The 17,412-nt window shown below is 37.5% G+C and overlaps 1 protein-coding gene across 1 annotated transcript; it reads left to right on the top strand.

Annotated features, from left to right (window-relative positions):
• Window positions 1-10,329: 10,329 nt before the first annotated feature.
• On the top strand, window positions 10,330-12,433 carry LOC111913671 (zinc finger BED domain-containing protein RICESLEEPER 2-like). Its single transcript, XM_023909392.2, has 2 exons — window positions 10,330-11,997; window positions 12,083-12,433. The coding sequence occupies exons 1-2, from the start codon at window positions 10,330-10,332 to the stop codon at window positions 12,431-12,433; spliced, it is 2,019 nt and encodes a 672-aa protein (XP_023765160.2).
• The last annotated feature ends 4,979 nt before the right edge of the window (window positions 12,434-17,412 follow it).

Here is a 17,412-nt window from a genome sequence, read left to right as displayed (position 1 = left end):
TGAGAACATGTAGAACTCAAATGTATAGCCAACTTAACTGGAATGGGCACAGAAATGTCAGTATGATAGGTTATAAACCTCTAGTTGTGTGCTAGCGAGGAAATACAGGTTTTATTCTTGATTACTTCTTGAAACCCTTTCAGGATCTTTTAGACTCCCACTGTCTCCTTGACCTATAAGACTTTCTTGCCAAATATTCAAGAGATAGTGTGGATTCTAATCAAGACAGACACTTAACACAATTAGCCTTAGTTGGTCTTTGTTTTATCCAAAACATCACAACTTACCAATTTCAAATGTACAAGAGTAGAAAACTTTTACTCTTACATTTGACAAGTGTTTTAAACCTTTCTTTAAGATATGTCACTCAACTTACAGTCTTGGAGTATGACTCTAAGACTTGTTTTGAAACGAAGTATGACTCATCATCTTGATTTGACCGCTTCAACAATTCATAGCTCCTCTTTTTAGCTATCAGAATGTACTTAGAGGATGAATTGTGATAAGGTCTCAAAATCATTAAGATGATCTTAAAACATGATATTAAAGTACTCTCCCATTTTTTCAGATTTGAGAAACTTTTATCCTTCTGCCTAATTTGATTCTTCTTATTCGTTCTGTCATACATTGAAAATTTTCCAATGTTTCAGAATTATACTTAAGCTTGTAAGTATAATCATATTTACTAAACCTTAGTAAATCATGACGAATAGTCTTATCCATCTTTTGTGGTGGACTTTGACAAGTGCACAGAAAGTGTACTTGATCCCTTAGTCGTTCTCTTGATTCACACATCCATGTGAACAAGTAGTTAGTCTTAATTTTTCCAATGCTCGAAAGTTCTCATTCATCATACTATACAACTTGCATGATTCTAAGTTTCTATCCAACTAAAACTTGGGTGATGAGAATCTTTCCTTATTTGGTAAATTTAGACACTACCACAAATGAAAGAATCAAATTCATATTTCCAATGCAAATGTATATGAAAACTTGTTGTCATCTATTCCTAAGCATCTATCATAACTCTTAAGCACCTGCTCAAAATTCTGATCACCGAACCATGCGATTAAAATCCATCTTCACGATCAGAATCAGCATATACTTCCTTTAAGTCTCTTTACTTTTCTTTGATTCTTAAAACATCAACATGTGACCCAGCCACATCATGTAATAAGAATCTCCAAGTAGGAACTTAATAAAGTTAGACAATGGACTTTACCTGAAATAAAGTCAAACTTATTGACTTTACCATCCTTAGGTAAGTTTGGAAGCTTCATAACCAAAGCCCCTTCCTTTGGCAATAGAAAAATATGGACTCTTAGGTAATAGTACATGGGAATATCTCAGACTTAGCATTTCTCTTTACCATTTGGTCAACCAAGTTGACTATGGCCAATCCCTTTCCATTGGGAAGAGAATGCATTTTTGGATTTCCTGTGTCACTATTGTCCATGTCCATAAAGTTTTGGGAGGTTGATCTCTTAATCAAATTTGTTTTACTTGGACACTAAATCATTTCTAATTTAGCAACACCAAGCAAATAGATAAGATCATTAAGGGTCTTGTCATATTCTATTTCATAGGAGTCCCAAAGGAACTCACTATGTGACTTAGAAAGTGATTGAACCACTAACTTTCTCAAGACTTTGACACCCAACTCTCTCGGCTTGTCAGTATGTGACCTCATCTCCAAGATGTGATCACACCTAGACCTTGCCTTGCCAATAGGGCTTGAGTGACCTTGAACTTGTGGGTTAGGGAGAATAATTAGAGGAGGTGGAGGAAGTGAAGTTCCAAGATATTTGGGAAGATCATAGATGTCTGAACTAGACATCTTTTGGGAGATATTCAAGATAGTTGATTTAAAGTCCTTAATATAACACCCAATATGAAATATTAAGGTTAGGACCCAACAAATGTCACACCCCAAAACCACGAACGACGGAAACGTTCAGGGGTGGAGGACGTCATGTACAGTATCACAACAGTGTAATATAATAAACAAGCAACAACATCATCCATTTCATTATAAGTAGAATTTTAATACATGTGTGTTCTTTCATTGTAATAAGACACCAAAAATATACAATCAAAATAAAAGACGAGACTTGTCTGCTCCGTCTTCTCAAAACCTGGCCACCGTACCTAACTATTGATGACCTGAGAATACAAGTTATTTTGAAAGAGAGTATCAGCTTTAAAGCTGGTGAATTCATAAGTATTTAAGTGTCATTGTCTTGCTTACTAAAAAGCTGTTTTAAAAGTCATGTAAACCTTTAAATGAAAATGTTGATGTAAGTATGAAAAGCCCTAGAAAATCCCTTATTTTCTATCAGTTTGAGATGTAGTCTTCTACCAAGACCCGAATGTTTTGTTTATGACAATGTAGTCTTCTACCAAGACCCGAATGTTTTGTAAGTAAAATGATAGTTTTTCCTTCAATTGTTTAGTACTAAGGTACTTAGTCTAACTCATCATTTATGTGAAAGTATCACAAAATAAAGTAAACAGGAAAATGTACTACTGTAAGTGTTGTCACTGGGTACTAGGACTAACACAACATCGTATTAAGCGAAATATGTAACCTAATGAACATCCGAAGATTGTCCAGAAAAAGTAATAATGTAAGTGTCATCGTTGGGTACTAGCAGTAACACAACATCGCGATAAGCGAAAAGTATAACCTTATGAACAATCGAAGATTGTCCACTTGTCCTCTGTAGCAGCAGCAGGTGGGTGGGGGGGGGGGGGGGGTTAGCCCCTGTTATCGATCTACCTAGTATAAGTAGTAACCTTAGACCTCTGTAGATGGTCATCGACCACTGGTGCTAATCAGTGGGGTTCGGAATGGTAAGTCCCGCCGAGATATCCCATTGAACCGGGATAGGAAAGATAATTTACACAGAAGGTACTAATAAATCATCCTCGTAGTTCTAAGTACAAGTATCCAGGTAAGTGAATACAGGATAATGCACCAATGTAAAAGTGTTCCTGTATGGTATTCATGTAAGTGTGTTCATGTAACAGGTAAGTATATGTAAACATATTCATGTATTAGGTAAGCATATGTATATGTAATCACGTATCAGATAATGTACTAGTATAGACTCATGAATGAACTGACTCTTGTGTGATTCCTTGTAATAGGAGTAATGTTTGATATCTTCAAATTATCCCTATGATAATTTATTGAAATGTAATTGGTTGATCAAGTAGGTTTATACTGTTGGGTTTTGAGCATTCTAACACTCCTATGGTGTACATGCAACCCTATAAACCTTGGATCTATGTTTTCTCTATAATACATGCAAATAAGAACTTTCCAAGGCTTTAATCCTAACTAGCATATTATGAAGTTCTTATACTACAAAGTACTAGTTAGATGACATACCTTTTGATGTAGCTTGATGTCTTCAAGCTTTAAGTGCTTAGCCCCAATAGTGTGGAAGCCTCAAATGGAATCACAATCACCAAAACACTTAGAATAACTTGAGAGAATTCTACAACTCATGAAATCGGCTAGCCGTTTTACTTCACACACTAGTGGCCGATTTTGGTCAAGAATAAGATGCTTATATAGTTAGGGTTACGTCATGTAAACCCTAATTGACATGGCCTTTCATTTTCATGATCCATGGGTACAAATACACCATGGAGCATCCATGGACCATCCTATGGGTTTTAGCCCAACTTGATTATCCATGGAGCATTAGCCCACTATACAAGTATGGATGATTTACACAATCAACCCATATATTTAATTAGTCTTCTTTTGATCACTTAATTAATCCTAGATTAATTCTTGATCAATACTAATTAAATAATCTTATTACTCTTATTATTAATATACTAGAACTTATAATATATTAATAACCATAAGTGTCTTATTTCTCTCATTATAGTCTATCCAAGTGCATGATGGTATGCAACCCAAATGGACCATGCCGGGTCGGGTCAAGTCTTACCAATTATAGTTATGGACTTAGACATTAATCCAACAGTCTCCCACTTGGATAAGTCTAAAACTATTATTGCGTATGACTTCAGGAACCAACTGGCAATCGTAGCTCTCAAAAGCTTCTGTCGAACTCTGACCTTGTAGATGAACTCTGACCTTTGTCAATGACTTGTCCATTAGATAAGGGATCATATATTCCTCCATTCTAGATATCATATGGACTAAGACATGGATTATAATCATTCTCTCTGTCCATTTGTTGTTTCCCGATTTCCGATTTATGACGACTGACTAATTGAACAAATCTAATCAGTCCTGGCCCGGCCGAGCACTTTCATTTGTCATCATCAAATCATCGAGGGGCCCACAGATATCGCTTTTATCCCGAAGGTAAAAGGAACGGATAAACTTCGACTTATATGGCTTGTTCTACTACTTGTTGAATCATACACAAAGGCACGTTTTATAGCACCGAGTTACCAAATGCGTTTTCGTGCAATCAATGTACTATCAACTCATAGTAACAACTCATATCTCTCGGTTTGAAGAATATAAGATATTATTGTCTCATGATCACTCGTGATAAAATCCATGAAGTGATTCCAATGAGCGCGGTTTGAATCCAATACTCAGAACTTATGAGCACTCATGAGTGTTGTAGCCCTTTGTCCAACACCTTAGACCTCTACAAGCCAACCCATGACAGTCTTAATTCATATCTACTTCCAACATATGACCGACTATGGATGGTTTGAATAACTTAGTCATTCCGGAAGAATAACCTAGTTTATTCGGGAAGTCAAAACATGCAAAATGAAACACAATAATAATTGAATCCAATATGGTATCAACCCTTTAAACATAAATAAAACACCTTTTATTTATCACCATATGATTACACATTATTCATTGTATACTGTTTCAGCTATCAACTTTATTCTTGAATTTAAAACAATAGTTGTCCCATGCTCCAAGCATGTACACTATGTTTTTTCAAAACACTAGTCATGCCACACACCAAGTATGCATACTATGTTTGTCTATGATCTTTACTTTGTGAACTTAGATCAATTGAACATAACTTCAATGATTCTCTTTTCACACTCCTAAATCCTTACTGCAAATGCAAGAATTCCAAATTCATGCAATTTACTGAAATCTGTTACATTCTAAACTTATATGCATTGATCCTCTTGTAATGATTATGCACAAAGTCATAAAGACTTGACAACAAACATTACAGAGCATTCCAAAGGAGATCGACTCCTTTGGAAACATCCTTCTTGCATTAAGTTCCCTTTAATCTTACACAGATTGAAAATACTAACTTTGAAACATTTCCAGATTCATTTTGACTATCACATCTGAAAAAGAGTTGCCTCCTTACAGATTATGTCAATATAATCCTTCTAGAATTATCACTATACTTCCGACTGTCCTTGAGCAACCAATCTTTGGTAAACCTTAGATTATCCTCAACAATTGTTTAATCCTTTTAGTCATATCCAGTTCTAAACCTTTTCCCTTCTTAATGCCCCATGCATTAGGAAAATTTTAGAAAGGATGAATATAGCACATGTAATCGATCATATATCCGAAGCATATGGGACACGATTCATGATGTCTCACATAAAGACTAAACCAGTCTTTTGCTATAACATTTCCATTTCTATTTGCCAAGTTCTCATAATTCAGATTATGAAAATGGATGCCGTAATCATAATCGAATTTTAGAACGCAAATAATGGACCCATATACAGAATATCCTTATGTTGAGCCATTCCAACATGAAATTCATATATATATATATCCTTGACTAAATGATTAAAACCTCACGATCTAAGCTTATAGATTTGAGATGAAGTATAATTTTCTCTCCCTTAATTATAGCAAAACAACTCTTTCCCAATTGAAACTTTTGTTTTCTATAATTAACATTTCTAACTTGCAATACTTATCATAATTATCATGCTCCCACTAACATGATGATTATTAGCATAACACTTATGCTCCCACTAGCTTTGACATGTACTCAGAAATTAGCTGACTTACTACCAAAGTTCAGATTTCTGATACTAGATTGTTTTGATAAGACTTTATCAAAAACATACACCTTCCCTTAGATAGCACACTTGTGTGTCTAAACAATTATGAAGATGTATGCCGTAATCATAATGGTTAGACCTTTTTGCCACTTCTCACAAGTCCAGGTTAGTGTGCCGGTAAACCACACACGCTCCACTAACGACTTTGAGAATGCAAATATCACAATTGCTATCTAAGCTAAAATCTACTTAGTGAAAGTGTTTCCTCACCATCATTTTCATGAATCGGAGAGAAACCTTATGACACTTAGATTTAATGGTGTATGTGTTATTTATCCATGTGAATTGTCATAACCATAGCCACAAGACAAGGATAATGACAAATCCAAAATAATATGGATTGAACTCAATCTTAATTTCTTGCCACCTGGCAGCTCAAGGGTCTGCCATTGCTTCCAAGTTGTTGTGCAACTAATTGAGAACTCTAAGAACTCATACGCAAAGCCAACTTTAACTGGAATGGGCACAGAATATGTCAACACGATAGGTTATAAACCTCAAGTCGTGTGCTGGTTAAGAACCTCAGGTTCTCTTCTTGATTAGTTCTTGAGACTTTCAAGACCTTTAAGACTCCCACTGTCCTCTTGACCTATAAGACCCCCTTGTCAAACATCCAAGAGATAGTGTGGATTCTAACCAAGACAAACACTTCACACAATTGGCCTTAGTTGGTCTTTGTTTTATCCAAAACATCAGAACTTACCAATTTCAAATGTACAAGAGTTTTAAACCTTCTTTAAGACATGTCACTCAAGTTACAATCTTAGAGTATAACTCTAAGAATTGTTTTTGGAACGAAGTATGAATCATCTTCTTGATTTAACCACTTCAACAATTCAAGTTCCTCTTCTTAGCTATAAGAAGGCTCTTAGAGAATGAATTGTCTCTAAATCATTAAGATGATCACAAAACTGATACGAAAGTACTCTCTCCCATCTTTTCAGATTTGAGAAACTTTTATCCTTCTACCTAATTTGATTCTTCTTATTTGCTCTGCCATACATTGGAACCTTTTCCAATGTCTCAGAATTACACTTAAGCTTGTAAGTATAACCATATTTACTGAGCTATAGTAAATTATGACGAATAATCCTATCGATCTTTTGTGGTGGACTTAATCAGTGCACAAGACTGTGTACTCGATCCCTTAGTCCTTCACTTGACTCACACATCCATGTGAACAAGTAATTAGTCTTAATTTTCCAATACTTGAAAGTTCTCATTCATCATGCTATACAACTTGCATGATTCCAAGTTCCGGTCCAATTGAAACTTGGGTGATGAGAATCTTTCCTTATTTGGTAAATTTAGACATTACCACAAATGAAAGAATCAATTTCATACTTCCACTCTTGCTATTAATGGAATCTTATAAGCAACAAAAATTTCCACAGATGCCATTGTAAGGATATTTTAAAATAAATCAAATCAAAAATTTTCCTTTTATTTTAAAAACTTTGCGGAAGAACTTGACCTTACAATCCATATGAAAACTTGTTGTTATCTATTCCTAAGCAATATCTCATAACTCCTAAGAAGTAGCTCAAGAATCCGATCTTCAAACTATGCGATAGAAATCCATCTACGCCATCAGATTCAACATATTCTTTCTTTAAGTTTCTTCACTTTTCTTTGATTCTTAAAACATCACCATGTGACCCAGTCACATCATGTATCAGGAATCTCAGAATAGAAACTTAGCAGAGTTAGATAGTGGAATTTACCTGAAGTAGAGTCAAACTTATTGACTTTAACATCCTTAGGTAAATTTGGCAGCTTCGCAACCAATGCCCCTTCCTTTGGCAATATAAACATATGGACCCTTTGATAATGGTACAAGGGACTATCACAGACTTAGCTTTTCTCTTTACCATTTGGTCAACCGAGTTGACTATGGCCGATCCCTTTACCATTGGGAAGAGAATGCTTTTCTGGATTTCCTGTGTCACTATTGTCAATGTCCATCAAGTTTTAAGGAAGTTGATCTTAACAAATAGATAAGATCATTACGGGTCTTGTCATAGTCTGTTTCATAGGTGTCCCAAAGGAACTCACTATGTGACTTAGAAAGTGATTGAACCACCAACTTTCTCAAGACTTTGACACCCAACTCTCCCGGCTTGTCAATATGTGACTACATCTCCAAGATGTGATCACACCTAGACCTTGCCTTGCCAATAGGGCTTGAGTGACCTTGAACTTATGGGTTAGGGAGAATAATTGGAGGAGGTGAAAGAAGTATGATTTCCATGGGACATCATCTTCATTTAGGAAAGCTTGTCTCAAGAGATTTAGGAAGATCATAAATGTCTAAACTAGACATCTTTTGGGAGATATTCAAGATAGTTGATCTTAAGTCCTTAATATAACACCCAATATGAAATATTAAGGCTAGGACCCAACAAACTATTTTATAACTTAGAAGAGGGATGCCGTAATCCAAGCTATAAAATATTTGAAGGTAGGTGAATGACGATTCACCAATTTCCACCAAGATAAACGAAATGTATTATTAGGTTTTAATTGGTTTTGAAACTCCTAGATCTATTGAGATTCATTGAACTGTTCAATGGCATGTTTCAATCTCGAGTGTGCCCTTCAGGTTTTGTAACTGGGATGCCGAGGATCACAAAACAAGGTGTGAAGTAACCATGCAAATTACTTGGTACCCTTAAGTGTTTACCCCTCAATCGATGTGCCGGTTAACCACACACGCTCCACCGATACTATGATAAACATTAAGTTACCCTTTGCCTACCTTGTTAAATACGAGTTAGTGTGCCGGTTAACCACACACGCTCCACTAACCGACTTAAACAAAGTGCAAAGTGTAATTTCATGGATTAGCACCTTATTCACATTTTCCTAAGTAACTAAGATTGGGTATTTATAAGTGTTTAGTTACTTAGTATTTATCATTAATACTTTTAATGAAGGGAGAATTATAGTCCTGTCAAACTCGTTCGGCTAACGACCCTCCACCAGTCAAGCAAGCGGTGGGTGAGAGTGGACACCCATTAAGTTGCCATTTTATAGGCAACAACCTTATACCCACCTTATAGACCGACTTCGTGAATGAGGCGTACTAGCGGTAAGACTGACTTTACTCTTATACATATATATATATTATTAACTTATAATATTATAAAGTATAAGGGTTGAATTTTAACTTTTAAAATTCTAAGGGCTAACTTGGAATTAAAGTATTCATAAGAGAAAACTTTACAAATTCCAAAACTTGAGGGCAAGTTTTGAAACTATTCAAAACTAATTAATTCCATAACTTGAGGACAAGTTATGGAAGACTTTCAACTAAGGCTGGCAATTCTTGACACGACCCGCGACACGACACGAAATAAACGGGTTTGGGTTGAGTTTTTCAACCCGCCAACCCGTTAATTAAACGGGTCATATATGGGTTTCTCAAAAAATAAACGGGTTGACCCGCCAACCCGTTTATATTTTTAATAATTTTTTTTTTAAATGTAAATCCTAAGGTCGTAAGTCACTAACTCTAACTCTGTTTTGATTTTACCCATTCGACCATTCTTGCCCTAAATCGTATCGAGTATCCGGTATCCTCTTCTAGTCTCTCCGGCTCCCAATCTCCCCCACAGTCGACACTCGACAAGTCGACAGTCCTACTCTCCCCTCTGGCCTCTGTTACTCTGTGATCGGAATTAGAAATCTTGTACTCGAAATCATAAACAATGTTGAGTCGTTGACGCCTGAAGCTGCAGTGGTGAAGCGCTGAACGTGAGTCGCGCCAATAGCCCAATACGATCGATCTTCTATTCTTCTGGTATGTTTCTTAAATTATTCATTTGTCTTAGTTTTGAGTTTTCCGATTACAATATATACTTCCTCAGTTTTCCGATTTGGTTTTTAATCCAAAGATAAAGTTAGACTGTCTAATGTCGATGACCTGAATATTCTGATAAGCTGATAACATAAACATGTAACTATGAAATCCCAAATTTTGAACATGAAATTGATGTGTAATGTTGGTTTTGAATCTGGAAATTGAAAACAACCCTTAAATTCTGAACAGAAACTGTATATCAGTATATGTGAAGTTTGTATCCTGCATCTACACGTTAAGTCTTTGTGACTGTGTTATCTGTGTTATCTGTGTATCTGTGTATGTGAAGTGTGTGTGTGTGTGTGAAGTGTGTAACAGTGAACAATGTATCTGTGTATGTGTGTATTTGTTTCTATACTTTATGACTTTATGTTCCTCCTGTTTTTCATTGTAGGAGAGTTATGGGAGATACTAATAACACCAATCCTTTGGATGTTAATGATGGAAGTGATGATTCAGTTGAAGAAATTGGTCCTGAAAGTATATCACAAGGTGTTGAGAGTACTTCCACTAAGCAAAGGAAAAAAAGGAAAAAAACTTCAGATGTTTGGAGAAGTTTTGAAATGCTGCCACAAAAACCAAATGAGCCCTTGTATTGTAAGTGCAAAAAATGTGGGGCAAAATATCAGGCAAAAAGCGAAAATGGAACAGGTAATCTACGTCGTCATCGAGATTCATGTGATATCTCAAATACTAGAGATATCGGACAATATATGATTTCTTCCAACAATGGTGTTATGGCTACAAGAAATCCAAAGTTTAGTCAAGAAACATTCCGGGAAATGGTGACTCATGCTATGGTTAGACATGACTTGCCATTCTCTTTTGTTGAGTACGAAGGAGTTAGAAATTTTTGCAAATACTTGGAACCAGAAGCGAGTCTTGTTTGTAGGAACACAGCAAAGTCTGATATCCAAAAATTATATACTACTCAACAAAAAAGACTCCGAGATGAGTCGCTTAGATGTCCTAGTAGAATATGCTTGACTTCTGATGCTTGGACCTCAATCGTTACAGATGGTTATTTGAGTTTGACTGCCCACTATGTTGATAGCAGTTGGGTCTTACAAAAGAGAATTTTAAACTTTTCCCACTTTCCTCCTCCACATACGGGTGTAGCTATAGCCGAAAAGTTGGGTGAATTGATTAAAAGTTGGGGAATTGAAAAGAAATTGTTTTCTATAACTTTGGATAATGCAGCATCCAATGATGTATGTGTTGAGTTGCTTAAGAATCAGTTTCGTTTGATGAATTCTTTGGTATATGATGGCAAGTTATTTCATCTTAGATGTTGTGCACATATTTTGAATCTGATTGTACAAGATGGTTTGAAACAAATTGATGTTGCGGTGGAAAAAGTTAGAGATTCTGTGAAGTATATCAAGGGATCTACACTAAGAAAAGATCGATTTATTCAGATTTGCTCGCAAAATCTTCTTGACTACAAAAAGGCTTTGGTTCAAGATGTTCCTACTAGATGGAATTCCACTTATAAGATGCTTTCTTGTGCACTTTATTATCGTCTAGCTTTTTCTCATTTGAGCTTGAGTGATTCGAACTTTCAAACTTGCCCATCCTCTGATGAATGGGATAGAGTTGAGAAAATGTGTAGTTTTCTTAAAGTGTTTCATGATGCAACTCTTCAGTTTTCTGGATCTTTGTATCCTACTTCAAATTTGTATTTCCCTCAAATATTTGGAATACATTTGAAGTTGGTTGAAACGAAAGATAGTCCTAATGAGTATATGAAAAAAATAGCTACTCAAATGTGGAGTAAATTTAGCAAATATTGGGCTGACATCAATCTTTTGTTAGCTATAGCTGTGGTGTTTGATCCGCGATATAAGTTCTCTTTTGTTGAGTTTAGCTATAAAAAGTTGTATTGTGAAGGTTCATCACAATTGAAGAGGGTTGAGGAAGCACTTTTTGCACTTTTTGATGAATATATGCAAGCTTCTCAAGAAAGTAGTGTTGGAAATGTTGGAGGTGGTAGTGGTAGTGGCGACTTTAATTCTCGACAAGCTAGTGTTGGAAATGTTGGAGGAGGCTCTAATCATAGTATTCTTGAGGTAAGTCCTTTTTTCATTACATTTGCTTTATACTTTTTCTCTTTAAATATATTATAATTTTTTCATATTTTGTTTAATATAATAGGAGTTTGATGAATACGATAATGATGATATGGATTCGACCAAAAAACGTCAATTGCAAGTATATCTTCTTGAGCCAAGAACTAAAAGAACTTCTTCCATTAACATACTTGAGTTTTGGCAATCCCAACAGTATAGGTATCCAGAATTAGCTAAATTAGCTATGGATATACTCTGTGTTCCCGTTTCAACAGTAGCATCTGAATCAGCTTTTAGCCTCGGTGGAAGAGTTTTGAATGAGTATCGAAGTTCCATGAAGCCTGACATTGTTGAAGCTATAATTTGTAGTAGGGATTGGTTGTTTGGAGAAAAAGGTAGTATTTATAATTTATTGTTTACTTATATTAACTATTAGTTTGTATTGACTTTTTTTTATTTTTATCTTTCTTATCCTGCTATGACCTCAACCACGGGGGACCGACTGATAGAGCCCTCCCGGCGAAGACCCGGCAGATCGCGAACATCGGGGATTAAAGCAGGTAGACTACAACCCGAGTTCGGAAACTGCGTGCTACTACGGACTCTACCATATCATGTACCCGAGACTCAGAATTAGACTACTATTTCTGAGACCAACATTCTTTTTTGAACCTTATCGCCACTCGTGAAGAGGAAAGAGAGTAACGGGGTAGACACACGACATCCAAAGAAAGGAGGGTCGCAACCAAGCATCGATTGGCAGGGCTGCAAGGTGCATTAACCTTGCCTCAGGCATCATAAGGGATAGATCGTCGTGATTGAGTTCATACCGCTCACAAGACCTGGTAAATTAGGTTCATGAGTATGCGTTGGTGCTACTCTATTATAGGTAAAAGCACAACACTGCAAATGAAGTGGTCATACTAATCGAGAGATATAGTTGTTATCAAAACCTTTCCTTGCATAGATGTGAGGTAGACTTGCATCGAAGTCAAAATTTTCGCTGAAACCATAATTACTAGAGTCATATTTACAAGATGGGCTTAGGACATACCTAACAGTCTCGAAGGTCTATTTAGTCTTTATTATATAACTAAGCATACATCAATTGGTCATAATAAGGACCTAGCTTGGGTCAAGTATAAGGCCTCACTTGGATACAAAACTACTGAAATACATGAGTTTACCATATAAAGAATCTCGTTATAAATTGTTTTCAGAACACCCTTAACGACCGAATTACGTTGCAAATCGATATAAGATAAACTTATTTAGAAACTCGCGACGTATAGCCATTCTAAAAACTCATTATCGTCTCACCTTTAAACAATTTGTTGAGAAGTTCCTTCTTCATAGACCTATGGGGTGCGATTGTTCAGGAACTAATACACCGGGTCCCATCAAAACTCCTCAGCCAAGTACGTTCGGACAAACATGATTCTAAGATGAGTAAAGCTTAACGCCTATATGAAACCTACTCCTACCCACTGCCATAACTCCATCTTAGGAACGTTAGCGGAAACACTAGGAATAGTACAGTAATGTGCAAAAATTTATATGCGTAAATATAAATCGTAAGGATGCACTTAAGATAATCATTCCCACTAACGAAGTCGTTTTTCATCATGGAACAGAGCCATGCCTTCACCAAGAGGCAACCAACAAACTAGCAAGGCGCCAACCCTACAGATAGACTCTGCTACTTTTCAGGCTGCAGTCACGGCAGCCGTGACAGCCGTCATGGCGCAATTTAATGCTAACAACGCCAGAAAAAATGGAAGCGGTACTGACAATGCAGATTGTGGTAACAATCAGGAACACCAACGGGTGTCTGCCAACGAAAATACCTCAGGCCACAAACCTACGAACAAGAAGCGAAAGTTTTGGAACAAAAAGGAGCGCAACCAATCTCAAAGATCCGCTAAAAGACAATTACGACAACAGTCACAACACATGCCTCGACATCAGCCACAACATCTACCGCTCAAGCATCAGACAAGAAATATATGGGAGCACTCCCAAAGTGTACCAAGTGTAACTACCATCACACAGGGGCTTGCCGAATTTTACACTGTAAAAACTACAACAGGAAAGGGCATACCGTCCGTTTCTGTAAGGCCCCGACTCAGTACATCGCTTCAACCCCCAATACCAAAGTAATTCCAGTGTGCTTCCTATGTGGCGAAACAGGACACTTCAAGAGAAACTGTCTAACTAAGAGGAATGACGAGGGAGCCAGAGGAGTGTGACAAACGAACCAGCAAGGGTAGCAGGGAACCATATTAGGACTTTTGTAATGTTTCCAACGACAAAAACGTTTAAGTACCATATGTTTGTAATGAATTTGGTATGCTTGCTAAAGTCACCGCCTTTCTAAGAATAGTTAAAATACTCTCTCGTTCAAATCAAACTAAAGACATTCATATATGACCTTAAGATCATTACCTATAAGATGTGGTAACTTTGTACATACATCGGGATTAATTATAATCAAAATATGGAAGTCTTGAAACAAATAATTCAATACTGACTCCTATTCCATGGTTAGTAATAGGGATTGAGTGGGGCCACCCACTCGACGATTTCACCAACATCAACTTACATACGATGTTCATATACCGCTCGATCGTAGGGAGACTTATCAGGAATCATGATATCAAGTATAATTACTGGCTATCGAAACACACCTGCTACCAGTGCTAGACAATGTGGTATAAATTATCTACAGTAATAATAACATCAAATAAAACGGAACACCGTGAAAAGAAACACAAGATACTCTATCACTCTAGTGATCTCCTCTTATGAATACAGCTTAACTCATGTTATCTAAAAAGATCCGGTTGTCACCATTCAGTTTCGATTAGTATAGTCCTCATCTTCCTGATTTAACGTTTACAAAAGGACCCTTCACCTAACCCTCCGAATATCGAAACCTTTGTCTCCCATAAACGCGTCCAGCTCGGATCTACGGGTCATCTCTCGCTGTGAAACTCCAAAAAACGCACCAGAGGGATGTTATACTTCCCTAAACCTTATCACATGTATTTACAGGAGACCTTCGGGAATGTCACGCATACAACAGACAAGGTTCAAGCACAGAAGCTTGGGACGGAAACGATTAGTCTACCACTACTACATGTATACGTGAGGATAATGTATAATTAAGATTCTATGGACATTGGATGTGTGCTTCCGCCCTATTTCCTGTTCCATGTCTGGTTGTAGACTTGGGGCTGAGTCACCCATCCAACTGTCTTGCCAATCTTAAACACATACGACCTATATGCGCAAGTTAATGATAGATGGACCAGGTACAAGTCCTGCCATGAACTTCGGGCCAAGGTTGCCCAGGAGGACGAGTGAATGTCCTACCATCCGAAAAGGCCTAGTCGCGTAAACCAAACCCACATGCTTCCTACCGAGCTACAAGAACTGTCAGGACAAACCTGTCGAACTACTCAATAATGAAATTGAAGAACCAAGCTTCTCACCCTGGAGAACTCCGGTCTTATTCTTCAAATAGAAAGACAAATTGCTCGTAGGCCCATCCAGAGGCTCCGACAATATCTCCAGTAGAAACCTTTACTATCTGCCTCGCATAGACGAATAGGCCGACCAACCGCAAGGAACGAGGTACCCTTCAGGAATTAGACCTAAGATCTGAATATCACCAGTCGTGAGTATTGGAGAAGGATGTCCAAGGACAATCCTCCAAGTTTGATGCGGACGCTACAAGTTCGTAGTGATACCCCTCGGATAGGACCAACCCGCTCGCAGTCTTCATGAACTTAATGAATAGGATATGCAATTCTTACTAAGATCAGTTCGCCATTGTCATTGTAAATGACTTGCTTATCTACCATCATACTGAGAAGGAAACCAAGGAGAGCAGCTACAACAAACCGCGGAAACAATACGATCAAAGAAACCTTACCTGAAGTTCTCTAGATACGAGTTTTGGAATTGAAGAGTCAAATTCCTAAGACACACTACTATTGATGTGGAAATTCTTGAGGACCCTTTCAATTAATCAAAACCATTGAGAGATTGTCAGCACCAAAGGCGTCGACGGGAACACACCGGAATTCTGGGTCTCGCTGACCTACCGTCTTAGTCCCTAGAGAACTTCTCACAAATTACGGAACCCCCTTACGACTTTGACCCTGAGGGGAACAACCCTTGACTGGGAAGAGAAGTAAGAGGGAGAAACCTTTAGAACTCTAGAATAAGAGACCAAATTCCTCTGGAAGCCTCACTCTGGGAAGGATTAGTACGCTTCGGAAAGCATGGAAAGCCAAAACCCCAAATAATTATGCCTTTCGAGATTCTTGCAGAATCAGCCTTGTAACTTGCTACTTCAATCTACTCCCACGAGCTTACTAAAGTACATTCTACCCGACACGTCCCGAACTTGCAGAAGTATCTATCCGACGAGACTCTTGTAATCCCCCTCGACGAGATTGAGTTCCACAAGAGCCTCACCTTCGTGGAAGAACCGTAGTGACCATGGACCGAGAGGTCAAGCGAACGCAGCAACGCTGCTTCCCATTAGTGAAAGTTCGCTGGAATACTAACCAAGGACCTGGAGTCACTTGGGAGCGCGAGAATCAGTCGATTAGGAAGTATCCCCACTTCTTGGCTCGATTATTCATGCCTACTCCTTGCCTAAATTCAAATTTCGGGACGAAATTCCCTCTAATGGGGGGATGATGTGACAACCGTCAATCTCCGGTCAAGTCAAAGTCAACTGAAGTCAACAAATCAAACCGTTCGACTCAATTTGCCCGTGGGTACTAGAGTTTACGTTATGTAATTTCTAAAAAACTTGCTATTCTAATGAGAGATCATAAATCGAAAAGTGCGTACATCTAGATCTCCTTAACCTAAAACTGTGGTACGTGGCGAGTCAAACCGATAAAACAATGTTGCATACTCATTGGGAGTGTGTAAGATCCTTAAACAAGGCTTAACAGGGTTTACAGACCTTGCTTTGCGAAGCCGGACACTCACAAATGTCACACACGAAACCTCTCTCAATCGTTTTCACTCTATCTCTCTTTATCGAGAATCTCCCCCAAATCTCCCCATATATGTCAAATCTCTCCCAAATCTCTCTAAGAATATGAAATCTCTCCCAAAACTCTCTTTGTATGAGAAATATCTCCAAGAATATGAAACCTCTCCCAAATCTCTTTTTGTATGAGAAATCTCTCCAAGAATGCGGAATCTCTCCCAAATCCCTCTCCATATGTAAAATCTCTCCCAAATCTCTCTTTGTATGAGAAATCTCTCCAAGTATGTGAAATCTCTCCCAAATCTCTCTTTATATGAGAAATCTCTCCAAGTATGTGAAATCTCTCCCAAATCTCTCTCAAAAGTTCCCGTAACTTTTTGAAGTCATTCGGGTCATTC

This window comes from Lactuca sativa, chromosome 3 (assembly GCF_002870075.4).
Source record: "Lactuca sativa cultivar Salinas chromosome 3, Lsat_Salinas_v11, whole genome shotgun sequence".
Taxonomy (NCBI): domain Eukaryota; kingdom Viridiplantae; phylum Streptophyta; class Magnoliopsida; order Asterales; family Asteraceae; genus Lactuca; species Lactuca sativa.
The sequence above is the reverse complement of the archived record's forward strand: the minus strand, read 5'-3'. Positions and strand labels throughout refer to the sequence as shown.